Raw genomic sequence first — 22,806 nt, 5'->3', positions numbered from 1 at the left:
TAGTTTATTTTTAGTGTTTAGTGCATTTATTGAACTAGTAGACAATAACAAAGTAATAAAAACGTTTATTAAAAACACATGAAAAAATGAAAAAATAAGGAATGTAAATATACATTTTGTTCAAATAAAAGACACAACAAAAATCATAAATACTTCTATTTTATATGCTTCTAAAAACAAACAACGACCTTTCAAAGATATTCAGTATACTTTAATTCTTAGTTTTAATATTCCTAGAAGCAGCGGAACTTTAGGCAGAGTGTTGTGCAACACATTCTATTAATCTTATATTTTTTCTACATTGTTAACTTTTTTTTTATTTTATCACCAAGCAGCCAAACTTTGACTTACGCACAACACGTGCGGGAGACACTTTCAACCTTGTTATAGCAGAAACTTTCAGCCTCAAGTTTACCAGCAGCTAACTTTAGCTACCATCCCAGTTTGAAATCTCGAAAGTTTATTGGAAAAATCATCAAAAGCAATTCTAAATGCCACCAGCATCGGGTCAATTATAATTTAAGTTAAATGAAATAAACTACAAGGTGTTTTTCTACAGTGGCTACCTACGCGTTGCGTGAATAAATTAAATACATGTAAAGCGTCCTTGGACGCGAATAAATTATTAAAGTTATCACAGTAAGTAGATACGAAAAGCGTCAAAGTGTGAAAACTTCGCGTAAAGCAGTACAAAAACATGTAAGGACAAAACTTGAGCTGTTTGGAGTTTTGTTCTTCGGAGCAACATAAACAAGAAGCTTGCTTGAAAAACTTGATATAAATAAACTGTTTTTCGGCAGACATTTTCAGTGTATAAGCAGCGAAAACGTTGTTAGTAACGAGAATGTTTAGATTTGATCAGTAATATAAAATAAGTTTAGTTATAGGAACTGTGCAAAACGTTTACAGCTAAGTAAAAATTTATTCATTTTTTAAATAAGCATGTTGTTTCAAATTTGGTTTAAGGTGTTTGTAAATACTTTAAAAGTTAGCTGTTTCATCAAAAATAAAGCTAAAGAGTTTTAACACTTTTCTAACAAGAACAAACAGTAACAAAAATAAATAGAAGGTCATAGCACATGTCCTGCTACTAACTGGTGCACAAACTGCACACAAATTGCAGACGAATCACAGTATTTGTATACGTAAAGAAAGTTTAGAAAAACAAGTAAAAAGTCGGGAACTTTTAAAGAAGCTGCATGTTAGAGGTTTTCATGTAGTTCCCACCTCTTAGCTTCTCCCTTTTAATTAAGGCCTCATCTTGAGAATTATCTTTCAGCTGCATGTCTATTGCTCGCAGGTAATAAACCTGAAAAAGGTAAATTAAATTTACAACCAATTTAACTTTTTAAATAAACATTTATTAACTTAGTCTGAGTTTTTGTTTAACTTTGGTGAAAATTGATCTTATCAGAAACACTATTGTTACAAAAAACAAATGTAAAACATTTAAAAGAAAGCCTTCACATTCAAAATTTTTGTTCAAGGTCTTTAAGTTGCGCGTCTCAAACAGCGTTTTACAACAAAAGCGACGCGCAGCTTTGTATTTGCACAAAGTTAAATCAACTCAAGGATTAACAGCGACTTTGTAGCGAACCCGGTTGCCAAGCGCGACCTGGGGCGAGGTCGTGTCATTCCTATCGCGCGTGTCAACAAAACGCCATTTTGGCCAAATGAAATTTAAAGATAGGACTGTCGTAAACTTTTGTATAATTTCTTTATTTTTTTTGTTACTTTGAACTGTAAATAGAAGCTCGGCACGCAACGCTATCTGTTGATTTACGACAATTATTTGTTGAACTCACTTCCTCGGAAGGCGATAAATCTTTGTGCTGCTGATTGTTGTTCGACCTCATTAGTGAAGAAGACTGCACGTAGCTACCTATAAGAAAACAAGAATTTACTGTAACTGTTGGTACAAACTTTACGGGAACTGTGTTTGAATTTTGTTTGCTCTTTGAAAGACAAACTTTTGTTTTTGCGACCATAAGTAAAATTTACTGAAACGCTTCAAGTTATACCATCGTAATAATGCATGATGTTTCAAATGGAAAAATTTAAATGAAAACTTTATACTTTAACTACTTTCCAAGGTTTGCTTGATAAATTTCAAACAAAAACTTAATATGTTAGTAATAAAAATCTTAAATAAGATAAAAAAATAATAAATTTATTGTAACTACAAAGGAGGCACAGCAATAGTTAAGCTATCAAACAATAGTTTTTTTCATTTTTTTCAGTTACTAATTCAATTAAACAATAAGTGCTACATTTAACAGTAAAAAAACAAACGCAAATTTGTTCAATTTTAAACAGACACAAAACAACTAATCAAAATAAGTCTCTATGTTCTGATTATCTAACTTGAACGAAAATGTTCGCTTCTCCCATTGTCTGACGTCATAGGAACCTGCAGAATAGTGATTCCCCCTCCTGAGCTCTGTTGCCCTTCTTCTATTTGTTTTGTGTTTAATCTGTTGGAAAAAGAAGTTTTCACTAAAGTCTTACTTATTACAATACTTATATTGGTTGTTTGAAGAAAAATAAAGAGAATAAACGCTCACTTAAATTTTTAAACGAATTAGATGTTTACTATCATAAAATTTACGAAATGATGTAGACATAATTTTTTTCAACGTTAATAAAATTTTATAGTCTTAAACTTTATTACTTTTCATTATTTATAGCTAATGATAAGCTTAAAGACTTATGTACGTAACTCAATATTTTTGAAACACCTGACTTTAATACAAGTAAATTAACATTAAAACTCGTCAATAACAAAAATTTATGATTGTATTTATTTTCAAATACATTATGTTGCTAAAAAGCGCAAGCTTTCGTCTGACCTGCCACCGTTCATGTTCACTTGGCCGCTGTTCTCCTGGACGCTCTCCATCCACGCCTCCTTGTTCCCGCCTTGGTTCAGCGCTGACGTCACGTCGGGAACGTCGCAACCCAGCGGCAGCTGGTCCACGAAGCCCCAGTAGCTGACGCTGTTGCCCTGCAAAGAGGTCGGCGACTCGTTCTGAACTGAGGTTTGCGGGAAAGTGGGGATCGTGGTGGCGTTGCCGCTGATGAGCTGGAGCGTCTCGGAGGAGATCGTGTGGAGCTTGGAGCTCTGAGGAGGAGTCTCCTGCTGCTGGAGCTGCGCGTTGCTCGGCTTCAGCGCAGATTGAAACCTTAAGTTTAAGGTGTACTTTATTGTGAAATTTTTCACATAAAACAGCTCATATAGTACAATCGTTGATATTTTGAAACTACAATTTTTTATTTTAGCGTTTTAAAAACATTGATTGTTAAAATAATTTTTGTTTTTTAATGCCACAAGTTATTGTGAGTGCTAACTATCAGTTTAAAAAATTCATTTAGCCAAAAATGATAAATTTATAAATTGAAAGAGCATCGCTTTTAAAGTAAAAATGCTTTTTCAAGCTTGTTTTGTTGGCTAATATTCTTAATAATTGTTAATTCATTTTTATAGATTTTGGCTTAACCATTGTAAAACGAAAACTAATAACAGCTTACATGGATATTATACAAATAATAATGCATCATCCGTTAAGTATTTCACTTTATTACTGGATTATTAGCTTAAACTTAAGAATAAAATACTTATAAATAAAAAAAAGCTACAAAAGTTGTAAAAATCTTCTACTCAAACCTCTCAATAAAGCTGTTTTGTTCTTCTTCATCTTTTGATCTGTAAGCTTCAATTTGTCCAGGGCTAATCATATCCATCAGATCTAAAGCTTCCTTCATTTTTTTCAGATATTCAAATTTTTCCCTTCCGCGAATCTGTATTTTTATTTTTTTAGTATTTTGTAACAAACTTCATCGCTAGTTATATAGAAAATAAGCTAGATTATTATAAAAACATATGAAATAGTTTTAGAAAAAACAAGAACATCTCTTACTACTCAAGTTTATATAGTGGTGTAAGAATACAACATAACTATTTGATATATGTTACAAAAATTGTGATGATCATGTAGAACACGATCAGTGCACTTTAGATATACCAATTTACAAAGTTTTATACTGAGTAAACTATAAAATTATGTTAAAAAGTTGTTTTTGGACATGTTTTTTTAACCAATGTTTGTTTTTAAAATGTGATCAGTCTATTGTTTAGATTTGATTAACAGATGACTATCATACAATAGATAGTATTGACATAGAGATTAACGGTATGTATGCTTACCTTGAGTAAACTTTTATTTTTTGTCGAAAACCATTAAATAAATTTATTTTCGTGTGTTAAGGGAAATGACAAAAATTTCTTAAGTGAAAATTAAAACCTCTATAATAATTTACAGCTAAATTTAATTTATTTTCCGTTAACATATGTTTATCACAAAAGTTAAACTTGTTAATAATTGTTAGTTAACACTCGAAACCGTGTAATAAATGCACGCTTTCAATCAGATAAAAACTTAAACAAGGAAATGTTCCTTATTTTTTGAAAGAGTTTCTTCAAACTACAAACAACTAACTCTTTTATTTGATTGCAGCAAGGAAAAGTGCTTCTTAAAGGTTCATATTGAACTGTGTAAACATTGTAAAAAGTATATACGTCCTAAAGTGAGCGTTGTTTAACAGCTACGCTACTAAAATGACTGTTTAACCCCTTAAGTAATCAAAGCCATGCTCGTAACAATGTTTAAATCTTAACTGCTTAATTTTATAACCGTGTTATAAAAGTGAGTAAAGTTGCTTAATGTTCTGTGTAAAGAGGTCAAAGAAACGCTACAGTGTTTTACAAATTAGTTTAGAAAAAGGTTTATACTATATTTGCCTGATAGGTCGTAAAATTTAAACTATGTTTTAATTTTCATTTAGGTACTCATGATCATTTTAAAAAGTGCGCTGTATTATTTAAAGATTATCACTTTTAACTTCTACTTTTTTTTACGGTGATATAAACATTGAAGAAGTTTAGTTGCTTTCAAGTATCAAATTTTCAATTTGTTTTTAATACTCACGTGTAACACATAACTTTCACTGTCAGAGTCACAGTTGCTGCCATTGGAAGTCCTTGTCTGCCTCCTTCTTTTACCTCCTCCCAAAACGGACCCTTGAAAACTTTTACCCGAGTCTGTTCAGTAGTTTTTGTTTTGTTAATAAAAAAGAAGGTTGTGATTTTCCGATACTATCTTTAGTTCTTATAGTTAACTTTCGTACATACAAACAAGTCTTTATTTTACATTCTCTATGTTTGGATGCTTATTTACTTTAGAACTTATTCAATAAATGTGATTTGTTTCCTTGAAAAATAAAAACTTTAAGCTTAAACCATCTGTTATATTGAAATACTTTAGAATTTGAAGCTTAAAGTGAAAACACCATACTTACATCTGAAATTGTTTCCCGACGACTTTCCAAGCTTGATGCCTTGGTTTGAGTTGCTTTTTCCACTCTTTCTCCTTTCCTCCTGTGAACGATCTCTGCCCGGGCATGAACAAATCCTGACTTCAACCACTCTTCTTCCCAACACCTGACCACTAAAAATTATTGTTATTTAATTATTATGTATGTTATTTTTCTTAAAAAGTTGTATTTAGGAGCTTTGTTTTGTTTTACTAATAAAAAAATTGGTAAACTAAATGCCAGTCATTACAAAACTGCCAATTTCAATCTTCAAATAGATTAAATAATTCAACTTTATGATTTAAGCTTTATTTTAAGGCTAATCTAAAATTTAAAAAAAATTGTACTCTTTTATATGGATCAAAAACTTCTTAACATACTACTTTTTCGCAAATAGATCCTTTTTTTTGTAACTTTTTTAATTAAAATTTAATTATGTTTTCAACCAAAACAACCTAAACGCTTATAAAAAAAAATAACCAAACACAAAAAAACAGAACAAACAGCAAACAAGAATCAATAAATTTCAAAAAATAACGCAAAAATTTTGTTTTTTCAGCAATAATAAATGGTTATCTTAAAACTTATTTCAATGCACATAATTTTTTAACGGCTACTGTATAGTTTTTCAAGTATCGTGTTGTAAACAAAAAAAAAATTTTGTGCGAACTTACTCTTTTTCAAGTGTAAAGCAAGTGAGCAAAGGACGCCTGTTGATTCCTCCTACACAACTTGACAGACACATAAACTTGTACAAAACCGTTGAATACTCAGCACCAACCTAAATTTGTTTGTAATATAATTGAAAATGTAATTAGCTACTATTTAATATTTATCGGCAAAAGCTGAAATGAATTTTCACAAAAGTAAAAAACAGCTGTTGCAAACAGCTCATGTCAACAACGAAGCTTTTCTGTCTAAGTATTAGTACCTATTATTTATTTTAACAGTTTATTATCAACAAAACAATGTTTTACTCTTATATTGGCATATATGAGATCATTAGTTGTTATATACAAAGTATTAAACTTATGGTTTATAAACTTAAGTAAAAATTGAAAACTTATGTTACATTTTATAGGTACTATAAATTAAAAATGAGTATTAGTATGTTAAAATTAGTGAATTCTACAAAAATTGCAAACAAAATGGCGTTATGAAAATTTTTCACTCACTTGAGGTCGTTCGTACAACACAGTGACGCTTTCTCTTCCATCCGGGGCAGTGTGATAGTTGACATGGCATTCATTGGTGGACTCAGCCCTGATCAAGTGACCGCTTGGAATGTAGTGTACTGTGGTTAAAAATGTTGCTGTGAAAACACCCAGTTTTGATTTATAAATTTCTGCATCAAATTTTTATAAAACACAGCTTGTATACTGTTTATTATAGAATAACAATCACAGCTTAAAATTCAATTATCTTTATTCCTGGATCCTATTTATATTCTCAAATTTTTAATTATTTAATTGAAAAAAAGAACCTAAATTTTATAACGATAGATGTTTCACAATTTGAATAGTTTAACGAAATTATAAATTTTTATTTCCAGTTTTTTTTTATCTAACATTTTATTTGTTATAACCAGTTAGATACTTTTAAGTTTTGATACAATTTAATGAACAGAAAGTAAATAATACTTATTATCGAACAACCTTTGTAAATAAAGGTAAAACACTTAAATCATTATTTGTCTAGCCTTGTAAAATTAAGTACAAACAAGTGCAAGTTTTAGAATCATTATACTTATTTATATAAATAAAAAGTAATGAACTTCATACGACCAACAACAACAGCATCCGAGACAACCTACGACCGGTTTCGTTCTTATAAGGACTCATCAGGCAGATATGGTCGCGAGAAACCGATGTTGTGATTTTACCAAGCGGGGTTAAGTACAAAGTACTTAAGCGACCGTTTGTGAGTAAAGTTGAAAAAAATTATTAAAAACAGTTTTATTTCTAAAACAAATTCAGAAAGGAAATTCAAATGGATGTTTGATTTTAAGTATTTCTAAACACTTAATAATTTCATTTAGTTGTTATAAATTCCCAGAACACTAACTTTTCATTAATAAAACTAGTAAATAACTTTAAAACTTAACTAAACGTTATGAAGAATTTCAAAATATTAACAATAGTTTTGTTAAAATTTTGTAGTATCTGACTTTGTAAATCGTTTAGAAAAATGTTGTTAATAACTTAAGATAAGACAACTAGCTTTTAGTTAAGCAGCTAACAAAACAATCTTTTAATTTCAACATAGTTTTTATTGTAACAACATAGTTTTCATTTGCAACTTTTTGGTGTTTGAAACTTTTCTTTAAATAATAACTAGGTCATTACTTCGAGATTTTATCAAGCCACTCTCGATGTCAAAAATTACTTTGAACAAAACAGCTATTCCACTCAGCTTTACAATTTCGATTTATTTTTATTACGTCGAGCCAGGAAAAACGATCTTATAATAATAAAAACTTTTTATAACAAAAGCAAAGAACAACATAGTATAGTATCGCATTGAACATGAGAGTTTTTGTTATGCAGTTTTTTTGTCTCGTTGTGAGAGAAAAATTAAATCAGTTTTTATTTGTACAAAAGATTAAAGTTTCGAAATCAATTCCATTGGAAGTTTGGAAGTCTTATTTTAAATAGTTACGTAAATAATTGTTTAAAGACTAAACTAAAAAGCTAGTAGGTAAGTTCTCAGTGTTAAATAGTATTCGAATGATAATAAAAAACTCAGATATAAAAGACCAACTTTAATTGCAGTTTTAATAAGTTTCTAAGATGCTCATCAACAAACATTTTTTAAAGAGAGTGTTTACTATTATTATGATTTTTAAGTAGACCAGCCTTTATTTGCTCACTTTGGATTATTTAATCAGAAATCAAACGTCATTTGTGAAGATGCCACTTAAGAAAACCATCAAAAGATTATGAGAAGTTTTGACGAAGCAAGTGAGCAAATAACAAAACCCAACAAATAAAGCCTGTCTCTCAAGTATAATTGTGAAGTACACGCTGTTCACAAACAATAAATCATATTCCATATGCAAAAGTATTACTTAATGACTTAAAAATATTTAATTTAATATACTTTCGTAAACAAAAACTTTCGTATAAAGTCTCTATGATAGTCCTTTTTTAATTACCTGTTATCTTATAGAAAACAAGTTTAAATACTAACCTACAACTAAATTACTTTTTCTGAATAAAAACCACCCCGGTAAACATGCTGATGTTATACAAACGTTTCACCAACCTTCGTCGGGAATCCTGTGATTGGGGCACCTGGTAACGACGTCGGTCACGTGTTCGGGCCTCTTGAACACGGGGACGGCCCTGATGAGACATCCGGGTATCGGCTGCTTGGTGGCGCATTTGAACCTTATGGGGCACGTGACGTTCATCTTCACGAACAGCTTGTTCAACGATTTCGAATACTGAATATTTGTTGTTGTTGTTCGGTTTGTTCTTATGTTTTAATTTATTTTTAATTTGGCTAAGCTGAATTTCTATGGTGGATAATTTTTTAACTATAAAAACTTTTTTTTTTATAAAACTTTGTATGACTTTTTAAAACAAACTAGTTTGCCTAGTTTTGTAATTTTTTTTATCTGGGTTTAGTTATCTTAAGATGATGTGTAAAAACTAATATTATTTTTCAAACTCTTTTAAGTTGGAATACAAAAGTTTTGTATAAACACAACTAAAACCTGTTGAAAATCTATATGTAAAAAGTATGCTGGCTATATATCCCTGTTGTAAAGTAATATAACAACTTAAAACGTTTAAAATATTAAAACAAATTACTTTAAAAGATCTTGTTTACATTCATACCAACACACGTGTGCAAGGTAATAGTGCAAATAAAAAGTCAAACTTTTAAGAATTAATCACAGCAACGGCTTTAGAAAGCTTTCAAACAATCGTTTAGTTGTTTGAAATATTATACTACAACTTTTTGTATTGCCAGTTTGTGAACGGTCAATAAATAAACTTCGCAACAGTGTTTGTGTGTGATGCAGTTTTGATTGATTTTTAGTTTATTGTTGGACCTCGAATTAAACTTTTACACAGAAGTATTTACGTAGAGTTTGTTTAAAATAAACAGATAAAACTTTTTATTATTTTTAAATTTATATATAATTTTTTTTATGCAAACAATTTTTTTTTGTAACGTAGAATTTCATGTAATATTTTTGCTTTAAGTAGTGTAAATTTTTTTTAATATGATTTTTTAATAGTAGAATAGACTTATTTAGCAGTTGCATTTACGAATGGTCCGTTGGTTTAAGTTTAATTTTAATTGCTTTCATAACTGTATTGTTTTCTTAACTGTTTTATATACACGTTTTTAAGTAAAGGTTCTATTTTATCAAAAATGTTTAAATAAAGCAAACTAACAGTGTACTGAGCGCTTTTCGGAGCATAATCTGTCAGTTCTCCAAAGTCTATTTGAAAGTCAAACTCACCAGGGTAGTCAGTACTGCAAAGTAAAACAATGTGTAAGTTATTGAAGAATTTCTATTTTAAGCATGAAGCATTTCAACTGCAATTTTTATGTAGAATTTAAAAATTTCTTGAAAATTATTTAAACTTTTTTTGTCGATCATTTTTTTAAAACAACTTACTGCTTATCTACTTGTTATACTTCACACAATTTTAATTTAAGTGAAAAAAAAGAGCTATATTTAACTTTTAAAATAAACGTTTTGCAACACTAGCATTTTTATTTTTTATTTTTATTTTAGCTTTTTTTATTACGAACACTTCGCTTCGCACGTAAAAGTTTACAAATTCCTCACTGTGTGTCATGTCGCAATAAAATAAGACTACGAAAACTTTAAATCTTAAAAACTTTTAGAAAATTTTGTTTGCTAATAAAATATACGTCAGTTGTGTTGTTTGCTTTCTTGGCCTCAATAAATTTAATACCCTGCAAAGAGCTTAATAGTTGAACTGAGTAAATTAAGTCTTCATTCGACTTTGCCATTTTGACATTTTTAATTCGAAGATAAACATTTTGTGAAAGTGTTTATTTAGATAATACATAAATCTAAGACCAGTGTCGTAATTTAGTTATAACTTTTCTTGTTGGTAGTTTAGTTTTTACTACAATACCAACACGATTAAAAATCTAAAATGTTTAAATTTTATTTGTAGGAATTTTTAAACTTTTTTAAATTTGTGTTTTCAAACTAGCTTGTTTTTTTACCATAAAACCACACACAGTTTATTAAATTGACATTTAAACATTAAGCATGAAATTTTTCACAAAACTCTACAATCAGAAAAACGTAGAAGTTTAAAAAAAAAAAACTTTCGAGAAACTTAGCACAAAACTTAATCTCTTTGTGCTTCACAACAAATAAAAAATCATTCACAAAAAAAAAACAGTTTATTCGCCAGAAAATTTTGTGGGAGGGCAGCTAACAACCCCGCACAAAGGCCAGCAACGGTTGCGGGATTACCTGCGGGTTTAAAAACGACATTGAAGGCGGAATCCCGGCGAAAAGCAGCGTAATCCCATTCAAGTGTCCTTACGGCCAGCAACAATGACAATGGAAAGTCGGAAGGGCCAAAGTTCCCAAGCAAATAATCCAATTACGAGACACGCGTTTTTCTTTGCTTAACTTTCGGTGTGCGTTAATGAAAGGGGCTTTTTGAATGGAAGTTAAACAGTCGCATGTTTGAATTTAAACTTAAAATAAGTTGAGAATTGTTTTTTTTTAGCAATTCATAAAAAACAAGCATTTTTAGGATTGATGTTAGATGGAAATAACAACGATTGTATATAAACAATAAAAGCTGTTTTTTTAATTCTTGGCCGAAACACTATACTTGAATGAAAATATTTATGTAAAAGAAAATATAAACAAAGCTTTGAACACTTGTTAGATTTTTTTATTTGAAAATTTACTTTTAAAATCTCTATTATTATACACCACCGGCCAAAGTTATGTTGTCATACAACAGCGGTCACAATTCATTACTTTCACGTAATCAAACTTTTTGTTCGTTACTCCATCAATTATCGTTTTGTCACACTTTAGTATTTGCCAGCACTTGAAGCACAAAAAACTCACACCTGCTGTTGTTTCTGCGAAAGTTCGTCTTTTTGTTTCCGAAAAGCAAAAGACGTTCACTAGAAAGCGACGCAGTCAAAACAGACGCTTTTTTTCGCACAAAAAAAAACAACTTAGGTCACGTATTTCCATGGCAACTAACTTTGCGGGTATGGACGGCTTGGTGGACGGGGACTGGGGAGGGTAGTCGAAGGGGCGGGCGGGTGAAGGGGTGAACGCCGCCACGCTTTCCGTGGACGCCGGGCTGTGGGACTGGCTGTAGTTGGGCTGGAGGACCTGGTTGGAAGCGACCATGCTGATGCTCGGCTGCGACAAACTGCTCGTGCTGCCCGCCTGTTGAGCACATTTAGTGTTTCGGAATATTTTTTAAGTTACATTTGACTAGAAATAAAGTGATTTTAGAGGTAGTCGATAATGGTTACTTTATTAAGTTTGATAATGCGCATTTTTATTAATGTATAAAAATGGTATTTATTTGTAAGCCGCTTAAAAATTTAAGATGCACTATTACCGTTTTTTTTAATTAAATATAAGTTTTATTTTTAATTTCCTATTACTTGAATAAGGAAATTGACAAGTCTTACAAAAAAAAATGTGAAATTATTAAAAACTGTTTCGTTTAAAATAAATTAATCTGGAAAGTTTCAAAAGTTAACAGACGTTTTTATAAATACGCTACGGAAGTCTCTGTCTGTCAACAAGCATAAAAGTTTATCTTCAAATCTAACCAACTTCACTCATTATATCACATAAGTTAAACTAGCTGATTCAAAGTAGTCTGAGCCCATTGAACTAACGTAGTTTTGTTGCTGGTCGACCGACATGCTTCTCGAGGTGTCGTGCTGTCTGCTCATGTCTGAGTTCGTGTAAGGCGCCGGACAACTGTACGCTCCCTGTTGATGCGTGTTTATACATGAAAAATTGTTTTTATTTGTTTTTGTTAGGTTATACGCGTATACAGTTCAAGTAAACAATGGTATGTTTAATTTCGAAAGTTTTAGAGTTGTGTTTTCAAGTATCTTATAAAAGTGTAATTTTTCAAACCTCGTCATATTCAAAAAGCTGGGGCGAATTGACTCCATACCTCTGTTCTTCGTTGGACTGCTGTCCAACACACATCTTCAACATTATTTTCCGATTTTCACTTACACTTATTAAGCAACCCTATATTTTTTAAGCAGCTGTAAAAACGTTAAATTTTTACTAGTTTTTTTGGTTTTATTTCTAATTGAAGTTTATACATTTGTTTTTAAAATTATAATTCTTAATCAATTTTTTTTTATTTAACTCGTGAGCAGTTAGTTTTTTTTTAAATTTCACACAAAAGCTTTGAATAGATAACTTGTACTTACACCGCCGAAGTATCGTAAAGTAGTGCGTTGCTTTAAATAAAAACTTTGTTATTATTCGACCATTGTAGCTTTTGTCGGGAAAAGAAAGGATGTTTTCTATATTTTTTTCAACAAGTTTTTTTTGAACACTATTTTAAACTTTTTTTAGTAAAGCATTTCATTTTTAATTATTATTTCGTATACTAAATAGTTTTAAATTGCTACCACTATAAAAACAAAGTAATCGAACATTTTTAAAATAGAAAAGTTGCAAGCTACATTTTTTTTTGGTAGAAAAATATGTTTATCGCGTTTTATAAAAAAAATAATTTAGTTTATACATTACCGACTCTGGAATAAAACTAGGTTAAACAGAACATGTTATAGAACATTGAGTATCTTTTTATCTATTTATAAAAATACTTCAAGTTTTATCAATAGATGAACAACTGTAATAAATAAAATTTAGTGTAAACTGTAAAAAAGACATTGCAGAATTATTATCATTTTGCAAACATATTTTTAAAATAGTTTACAAGCTAAGCTAAATATCTAATAGAGTTTTATTTTTTATTTTAGAAAACCTTAAAAAGTATTTGGCACTAACATAAATAAAACTCTGAGTACTAAAAATAACAATCTGGTAACTAACTAATACACATTAACATTTACATTATAACTATATTTAATTGTTTTATACTTTAAAGAAAAACTATATTTATATGTTCTTTTTTTATGTAAACTTGATTAGTTTTCTACAAAACAAATTATTATTAAAACAAAAGTTAAACTTAACTTAGAAAATAAATGATTGCTTTAATAGTAATAACTTTTTTATTTAAAGTATGTAAAACTTAAATAACACTCTGTTACTTAAAAAAAACATTTTTCCAAGTTCAAAATAAAAAGACGTTTGTTTAGTATAAAGATTTGTTATAATTATTTTAAGTATTTTATTAAAACAACTCGAACACTTAATTTTTTCGTATTTGTAACATTTCGTCAGTAAACCAAAACATAAAAAAATAAAAAAATTATTACAATATTAGTACAAGGTAATGAAAGTTATCGAAAGCCTTCTCGCTCGCTCGGAAACTCAAACAAAGCCTTTCTAAACAAAACAGACGAAAGCAAACTTTGAAATGAAAAGTTTTTGTTTGACCGGCGAACGACACAGCCGAGGCAAACGGAACTTTTTCTTCGGCGTTCCAGTTTGAGAGAGAGGTGCTTGTGGAAAATTAAGTGTCACAACATCAACAGATTTTGCAGTTTGAAATTATGAAAATCCACGGCAAACAAACAGCACTTTTGCACGTCGGGGAGCGAGGGAAGAAACAAAAACGGAGGCCTCACACCTCGGAGAAATTGTCACCTCGCAGCGAAGGAGAAACGACGCTTGAGAACAAAAGTGCCCTGTCGTTTGTTCCAGCGACGGTTTACAAGCCAGACGCAAACAGCTCTTTGAAGAGTCGGCAGGAGAGGCGTTGTGAACGGAGGTAGCCTGTGTAAACTGAATGGGGTCTTTTGACGACATTTGCGCTGTTTCGATTTGCGATGCAAGGTTCGAGATTGTATTCGCGCTCACTCATCTGGAAACATGTTTACAGTGAAGCAACTCTTTGATCTTGTTAGTAATAAATGATAAACACGCGTCCTGTAAACTTTTTACCTTTGAAAAATGCCATACCTTTTGTTGACGCTTTCCTGTTTTCATAAGAAGCTATTCAATAAGAATCTGAACCCACTTAACCTGATACATATTTGCTGCTTGCAATTTTGTTTAAATGCTAACGTTAGTTAGGGTAAACAATTCCCTTACGATTTTTTTTACGACGACGGTTAGCTTATCGCAGTTGGTCACACGACTTCGCAGATAACGGAACAATTTTCAAACAAAAAGAAAATCAAAGTGCACTTGACAGTGCAGACGCCAGTCGAACCAGCGTGCCACTTTGTCACACTTGTGTGCAAACGAAACGCGAAGTTTGTAATGTTTTACGATGTTTATACACCATTATGCCTTTGTTTGCCCCCTTTAAATGTTGTTGTCGGTAGATTACAATGTCGTTGCTTGTTTATTTCGAAGAAAAGTCTTACCTGTTGATAACGGTAGATTACCTGTTGATTACGACCATCAGCACGTGACGGTGTTTGAGTTTTAAAACCTCTTTTGTTTATGTGAATAGCTACTCAACAGGAAAATAAAATCCAACCAGTAATTTAAGTATTTTACCTGTTGTCGTTAAATCACTTTTAAGTCAACAAATTATATTGTTTTAACTGTAAATATTTTTTAAATTAAATGTTAGTTTCTACGTTTCTACTTACCAAATTATTGCTATGTTTATTACCAATTAAAAGTTATTAATTACAACCAAGCAACTTTATCTGCTGTTTTTATGAAAAAACTTTTGTACAAGTTTAATAGTTCAATTTATATTAGACACATGTATAAATAAGCTTATACTTACATACTTTAATAAGGCTAAAGTATGAAATTAAAAAGTTCAATTTAAAAAAAACATTAAGTTGTCAAAAATTGTCTTGTTTGGTAAATTTCTAAGCAGTAAGACTTTCCGTAAAAAAATAAAAATTTAGTGTAACACAAATATGAAATTTTAATAAGTTATTTTTGTGAGTTGTAAATTACTAACCAAAAACAAATTTCACTTAAAAACATCAAACAGCACAACAACTGTAATATTCAAATTAGCTCGTTACAACAGCTTACTACGTTGCAAGTGACGTCACGTTTTGTTGTTGCGTCACAACGAGTTGTTGTTTGTCGTCAGCAAACTTCACTCCATCATTCGGTCAGTTGGTGGCATGACGCGTCGTCAGTGGCAACCTACGTGCGATCGTCGTCAATTTGCAAAACACCTTAAACGGACTTTAAAACTAGTAAAGTTTACTTTATATGTAGTATGCTACTAAATTGAGATTAAAATACTAACAAGTCTTAAATAGATGACGTTATACAAAGGTTGTTCTGGTTCGCTGAGTTGTTTTAGTCTTGTCATTGTAACCGTGTTAGGAATGTAGAAAACCTTACGCAAACAGTTTCAAAGTAGTTGACTAGCTTTTGAATAAACTACGTGCTTTTATACATTATTGAAGTTTAAAAAACTGTAAAAAAGGTCTCTAAAAAGTTACTAAACAAAATAATTATGAACAAGAGATAAACTATCTCAAGATAAATTAGGAGAAGTATGTTATTTAAAAGTTTTTCCGGTGTTAATGTTTAGTATTTAAAAAAAAGTGTTTAAGTTTTTATATTAGTTTTCATAAAATGCAAGTGTAAAAAACAGGAGAAGTACAACTTAAAAATGGATTTTATTTTGTTATTTTTAAAATATTAAAGTTTTAGTATTACTTTAGATAAATTTCCATTAGTGTTTACTACTACTTTTAAAAAAATAGTTGTTTTCTAAACTAATATTAAGTAAGGCTCATGTATTTTCAAATGTTAAAAAGATTGAGAAGAAAAAAGATAAATAAAGAAAACAAAATAAAAAGAGTTTATGTTTTGTTCCTGAGTCAGGTAGTAACTCAATTGGAATAATAAGTTTTTTAAACACGATAAAAAATTAACGCGCAAAAACATGGTCAAAAAGCCTTTTCCATAGAAAGATTTTCCGGTCATCGAGCGACATTTAACCCTTTTTTTTTAATTATACTAAAACTAATTATAATATTAAAACCTTGAATAAAGAAAAATCACAAAAAAAACTTACAATTTAGAACAAAATATAAAAGCTTATCTAAGATTGACTTTGCATGAAAATTTTTTTTTTGAGAGGTAGAAAAATATCTTAAAGTAATAAACTTTGGCGTATTAACTCGCTATAAACTTAAAAAAAACATTAAAATTTTACAATTTAAAATATGGAGCTTCCAAATAAAAGTATAAAACTTTTTATTTACTTTGAGCTTTAAATTAAATTATTTAATTTAAGCTGTTTTTAATACTACTACACTTCAAAAAAAGGGCAAAAATCTGTTTTATCACATTTTTTTTTTTGTATCTAACTCTTTTAATGTGATAAGTTGAGCACTCCTGTATAGTAAATTGTAATATACTCAAATATATTTGTACCCATAAATTTTACTATTACGAGATAACCCATGTAAATAAACAGAAATTAAAAAACACAAGCTATACACTAACGAGATTTTAAACGTAAAAACCAAGTGAATACTTTTAATTTTATAAAATTAAAATTTCGGGATTTTGCTTTTTATGAGCTAATTAAACTCTGTTTTGTCATCTTTTTATTTACAAAAACTGTTTCAGATGTAACAACAGTATTTAACTTTTCAACTAGGTTGTTTTTTTTCAAAATAACATATAATTAAACCGTCAAAATATTGTAAGCCGACTAAACAGTTTTGACAAATGATTTTTATTGTCAAATATAAGTATTAATTAGTCAATTATATTTGTTATTTACTGTCAAATTGAGTTTAATATCAAAAATAATTTTTAAAACTATAAAAAACAAAAAACAGCTTTTTTTTTAAACTATAACTTTAAAACCTTTAGTCTAAAACCTAATTGCTAGTAGCTTCAAAATATAACAGGCTTTTATTTTGTTCAAACGATTAACCTCAATGTGTTAAGGTTTTTTATTCTGGAAGAATTTCAGTCTACCTTTTTTTACCAACAAAGATGTTTGAGAATCAGAGTTTTTTTTATTTTACAATTTCTATCTAACTAGTTGTGGTGAAATTTTAAGGAAAACATATCCAAAGTCTCTTTTGAATTTTTAAACTAGGTTTACTTTTAAAAACTATTTTTTGAATTCTTACAGTGTCTAAATTAGTGGTAACATACAAAAAGTAAAACTTTAAGTTATCAATGGATTCTCCAAATTGTTTAACTTTAACTTGTTTTCATATGAACTGATACAAAAGTTGAGAAAATTGTAATTAAGTACATCGAACGCTGTGTAAACAGCACCGAAGAAAGTGTACAAGTTTGACATCAACCGGGTATAATTTTTGTTCAAAGCATTTAATATTATTGGCTTTTGTTTTTTTTTCTGTTTAAAGATACTTTAATAAGAAAAGGTGAAACATTATTTATGTTATAGTGGTAAAAGTCACAAAGCACTTAATTTGCTGGAGTTAGCTGCGTAAAATAAATAAAACAAGAGCATTGAAAAGAAGGACATCGTTTAATTTTGGTTCACCATAAGTTTGAATAACAGAACTAGTAAAAAAATTGGTAAGCCAAAATAACTAATTTATTGACAATATTGATACTTAAAGACTGTAGCCCATTATTTCTATGTTCAAAAATAGGTAATCTGTATTTAACAATTTTATATATAAGTGTTATTATTTGTATCTTTTGTTTAAGTGAAAATTAACAAATTAAAGATAAAAAGATAAAGTTGAAAATTATTAAAATTTACTTTTTGTTTTTAAACTAATTTTAGCCACATCTCAAATGTCTTTAAAAATTTTTAATGAAAACATGCTCATGTAAGTCTTTATATTAAGATTAGTCTGGTATTCCTTTTTATATTTTCAGTGTTTATTAAAAAAGATAACATACACACAACTCACAACTAAATTAAGTTTGAATTGCCGTGCTACAACTTGGACAACAAACAACAATAATAATAATAGTGACCTCCATCGTATTTGAAGCAAAGTGAATAAGATGAAAAATAAGAATAATTTTGTAATTTCGAAGGTTCTTTTTTATCACTTTTAAGATACGTCATTTAACCATCTAAACTATTTTTACAACAGAGGTTTTTATACTCTGGTACTTTTTTATATAGCGAAAATGTATATCTAAATTTAAATATTTCAGCAACTTTTTATTAATTGTTTTAACTTATTTACGCTTAAAGATTTACATTAATACGTATTTCTGTTCAAATTGTTTTAAATTTATATTTATAGTCATTTTTGTTTATTAAAAGTTATTGCTCAACTAACTGTAAACTAAAGAGCTTATCTAACTAGTAATAAAGGTGCAAATGAACTATTATACATATTAGTCGGTTTTAGTCGGAAAAAACTCCGACCTTGTCAAATATCAATAAAATATTAAATGTGTAAGTTAAAAAATTAATAAGTTTATTATTTTATTGATATTTGACAAGGTCGAATTTTTTTCCCACTGAATTTTAGTTATTAGTACTTCTTAAAATCCAAGACTTTATTAACAAATACTATTTAAAATATTTAAATTTTAGGAATAGAAGTTTTAAAAGTCAAGCTTGTTTAAAAACAGCTGTGATTTATTCTACCTTTTTAATACCTCGTGTAATTCCTCAGCTTCTTTAATAACTTTTGAAATAATCTTTTTTTAATCTGAAAATGTTTTGCAAGTTATAATTAAATATTACTGTAGACAAATAAAAAATTCTCCTTTACTTCGTTATAAACTTTGATTTTAACAACTATATATCAACGTTTGGAAAATTATAAAAAATTCAAATTTTGATCAGCTACAATTTCTTTATACAAAAAATATATCTTATCAAACTACTTTTTGTAAATTTAACTCGTAATTTTTATCAGTTGTATTATTTTATCGCCTATAAAGCTATAAAACACTTAAAAAATGTCAGAGCCATAACAACCTCTACTACCTACAAAACAACATACCTACAAAAAACGTTTTGTACTTGAAATAGCATTGTCATATGTTTGTTATTCATTTATAGGCTAAAAATTTTTATAAATAGATAAATAATGTCAATACTTTTGGTTGCATGTTTTTTACAACGTTTTTGTTATCATTGCTTATGGATACCGTGAAAAAGAATTCGAGAATTAATATCTCTAAAATTATTTTGTAGCTTTTCCATGTGCTTTATCCTGAGTAAAAAGTAATTTTAGCTGTTCTTATATCTTTCACTAAAGTTTTTTGAGCTATATGATCCTCAGTATTCCCTTAAAGTGCCTTAAAACACCCTATAGTATTTAAAAGGGTTAGCAATTTTAAAAATTAATAAAAGTAATCAAAACTTTTTTATTTACAAATGGAAATAAACCATATCAGACAAAAAGGGAGAACAATTTATTGAGGTAATTCATATGTTTTCGTGTACTTATTGCAAGCTTTAATTTTTACGGAAAATAAAGAATTATTTTGTGTAAGTTTTATACAGAAAAGTAACAAAACGGTTCCTATTTAAACTTACAAAGTTTTTTAAATAATGAATAAGAAGTGAAACAAAACCAGTTATGAAAAAAAAATTCGACAATGTTTTCTAGTGACCAAAACAGAAATTAAAGCTTGTAAAACACTGTGCCTTGATCATATAAATCTGACCACATAAACCAGTGGTATCCAAGTTAGTCAAAAAAGCAAACTTTTTCCTAAAGCAGATTACAAAAAGTTTTTAATAAGTTATTTAAAAAAAATACTTTGTCCTAATCACTATTATTTAATTTTTTTATAATCCCTAGTAAATACGGTATTAAAATGTAAAATGCATAACAATTAAATTGTTCTATAAGCTTTGTAAAAGTCATATTTGTAAATAAAATAGTTACGAATACAAATAAATATTACTATTTTAAGTACAGAGTGGGCCAGGGGCGTGTTTTGACTCGTTTCCTGTTTCCTGTGAACCCCTTGAAAAAAAGGAAAAAAAAAGAAAAAAAAAATCTTAGAATATCACTAAAAACGTTGTTTGTTGACTTTGTTTTGGTTATTTGGTAAACTTTGACTAATGAATGTTGAGTTTATAAGACTTAAAGATTATAGTTTCTGTAACAAAAAATGCTCGTTTTTTCCCAGCTGAAATAGATTTCAAATGAAGTTTTAATTGTGACGTGATTATAGGTAAAAGTTTTAAAGTAGCATTTTTTTTTTCTGGGAAACTTTTTACTAAGATGCTCTTAGTTCCCATTATAAATTGTTACTTAAGGTAAACAACTTTTGATTAAGTATTGTTTTCAACTAGTAAATACAACTTTACTTAAAAAATGTCCAATACAACCACTAACTTTTTATTTTACTTAGTTGATTGTATATAATAATGGGTCATGCTTAACTTAAGTTGAGCATCAATATCAAGCTGAAATTACAATACATTTGATGTCTTATTTAGTCATAATTTAAGCTAAAAATTTTTCTTCTATAACAACATAAATAAAATTAAACTTATTTATCATAAATTAACAAAACTTTAATATTTAATCGCTATTATTTAACAATTTCAAGTGATTATTTTAATACAATAATTTATATTTATTATGGTATTGTAAAATAGAATTGATAAATTTTTTTAGTTTATAATATATAAATTTTATTCTCACTATGTATTTATATAGCTTGTTTGAAACAAAGTTACAGTTTTTTTAGCTTAAAATTAAGGTTAAATAAGATATCGAATGTATCATAATTTCAGCTTGATGTTGGTGCTCACCTAAAGTTAATCTTACAAAATTATGTAAGGTGAAGCTTTTAAACCTTGAAAAGTTTAAATCAGTGAGTTTTCAAAATCATCTTTAGACCACTACACCACCTAGCAATTTATTCTTTTATCATTTAATGGTATTTTAATATTTTTATCAAGTTATTTTATTTTTGTATATCTGTTGGCAACAAAGTTGACTATTGATTTTTTGAAATTATCAGCTCAGAGAGATTTCAAAACATCATTAGAATCCCTGCACAATCAGGCAAACATTTAATTATAATTTAAAGATATTTTAATTTAATTGTTTAAGTCTACACATTTTTTTAGTGAAATTTCAAATTTTGTTTAAGTTGTTTTATTTTTGTATATCTGTTGGCCACAACATTTATAGATTTTAATTTTTGTAGAGTAAATTACTGAAAAAAAATATTTTTATTGTAAATATTTATAAATGTAAAAAGTTTCGTACAGTAACCTCTCGCTTATTTACGCACATTGTGTCCCAAGAAAAAATGCGTAAAGATATGAGAGATCGTAAAGATACGAGAGGTACCAAATATACTTACAATAACGGCTGTTTTTTGATATTGCTTCTAGTTAAAAGCAGACTGGGGACTTTCCCACTTTTAACAATTTGTTTACTTTATTTATAAATATGAAAACAAAAAATAATACTATACATCTATTATAAAAAGGATTTAAATTTATATAAAATAATAGTACCTGTAGAAAAACTTTACTAATTTTAAAAACAAGTAGATTCTATCTTTATTTATATGTGACTTATTTGATACTTAACATTTATATTCTATTGTACTTATCAAATTCAATTTATAATTAAACATTTGTTTACAGTTAAGAAATGGTGTGATGTTTATATTAAAACTTATTTCTATAGTCTTTTACAAAAATATGCATTTAGTGATGTAATGGATTTCTTCTTTTGAACCAAAATATATAACATATAAAAAAAAATCTAATAAAAGTTGTTTATGTTACTACAACTTTTTCAATTTGACCTTTGCCCACATAAGAATAAACTTAAACTAAATCTCTTATTGTTAAAAAATTTCTGATATACTGAGGTATAACTAAATGTTCATCAATTAGTCAAGAAACATAAGTTTACAAAGTCTAAAGATATAGAGAGGTGAGTTAGCATTTAAAAACATGTTTAAAATTAAAAATATACAACAAACCTAATTTGTGCAATAGTAAAGAAAAAAATTTTTTTTTGAATTATTTAGAATTCTAAAATGCGTAACTAAACGAGAGTGCGTAACGTCACGAGTGCGTAAAGATGCGAGAGGTTACTGTATTTGAAAGAAAAAATTGAAAGTAGTTTGCTAAATATTGCGTGGTACGCACAATGCGTACTTAACTAGCAGTGCATACCTAAGACATGCGTACTTATGCGGCAAATCAAGAACAAAAAAAATTGTGAACTCCCTTTGAAAAATGTCTAGACACACCCCTGGAGTGGGCTAAAAGTAATCAGACTAATTCAAAAACAAATTACTTGCGAAACATATTTTAAAAAAAAGTAAACCTTATTGAAAACCAAAATTGAAGAAACTACGAATAAATTTAAACTTTTACGTTTATCTGGTGTTCTATTTTT

At 28.6% G+C, this 22,806-nt stretch overlaps 1 protein-coding gene across 1 annotated transcript; it reads right to left on the bottom strand.

Annotated features, from left to right (window-relative positions):
- Nucleotides 1-432: 432 nt before the first annotated feature.
- LOC145833266 (tumor protein 63-like) lies at nucleotides 433-12,616 on the bottom strand. Its single transcript, XM_082940457.1, has 14 exons — nucleotides 12,506-12,616; nucleotides 12,259-12,354; nucleotides 11,604-11,794; nucleotides 9,780-9,861; nucleotides 8,635-8,815; nucleotides 6,546-6,664; nucleotides 6,045-6,151; nucleotides 5,356-5,504; nucleotides 4,986-5,098; nucleotides 3,665-3,798; nucleotides 2,850-3,182; nucleotides 2,365-2,474; nucleotides 1,806-1,882; nucleotides 433-1,309 (listed from the first exon to the last, which is right to left on the bottom strand). The coding sequence occupies exons 1-14, from the start codon at nucleotides 12,587-12,589 to the stop codon at nucleotides 1,187-1,189; spliced, it is 1,899 nt and encodes a 632-aa protein (XP_082796583.1). The 5' UTR covers nucleotides 12,590-12,616; the 3' UTR covers nucleotides 433-1,186.
- Nucleotides 12,617-22,806: the final 10,190 nt, after the last annotated feature.

The sequence above is a fragment of the Thalia democratica genome, chromosome 4, assembly GCF_965202585.1.
Source record: "Thalia democratica chromosome 4, ktThaDemo2.hap1.1, whole genome shotgun sequence".
Classification (NCBI taxonomy): Eukaryota; Metazoa; Chordata; class Thaliacea; order Salpida; family Salpidae; genus Thalia; species Thalia democratica.
This window is presented reverse-complemented; position numbering and strand designations above follow the sequence as displayed.

Excerpts from the sequence above, each read along its gene's own strand:
- LOC145833266 (XM_082940457.1), bottom strand. The coding sequence starts at position 12,589 with ATGTTGAAGATGTGTGTTGGACAGCAGTCCAACGAAGAACAGAGGTAT. Across the intron at positions 8,816-9,779 it reads CGAAAAGCGCTCAGTACACT|TATTCGAAATCGTTGAACAA; the intron begins GTTAGTTTGCTT and ends ACAAATATTCAG. Across the intron at positions 6,152-6,545 it reads TGTTGTACGAACGACCTCAA|GTTGGTGCTGAGTATTCAAC; the intron begins GTGAGTGAAAAA and ends AAACAAATTTAG.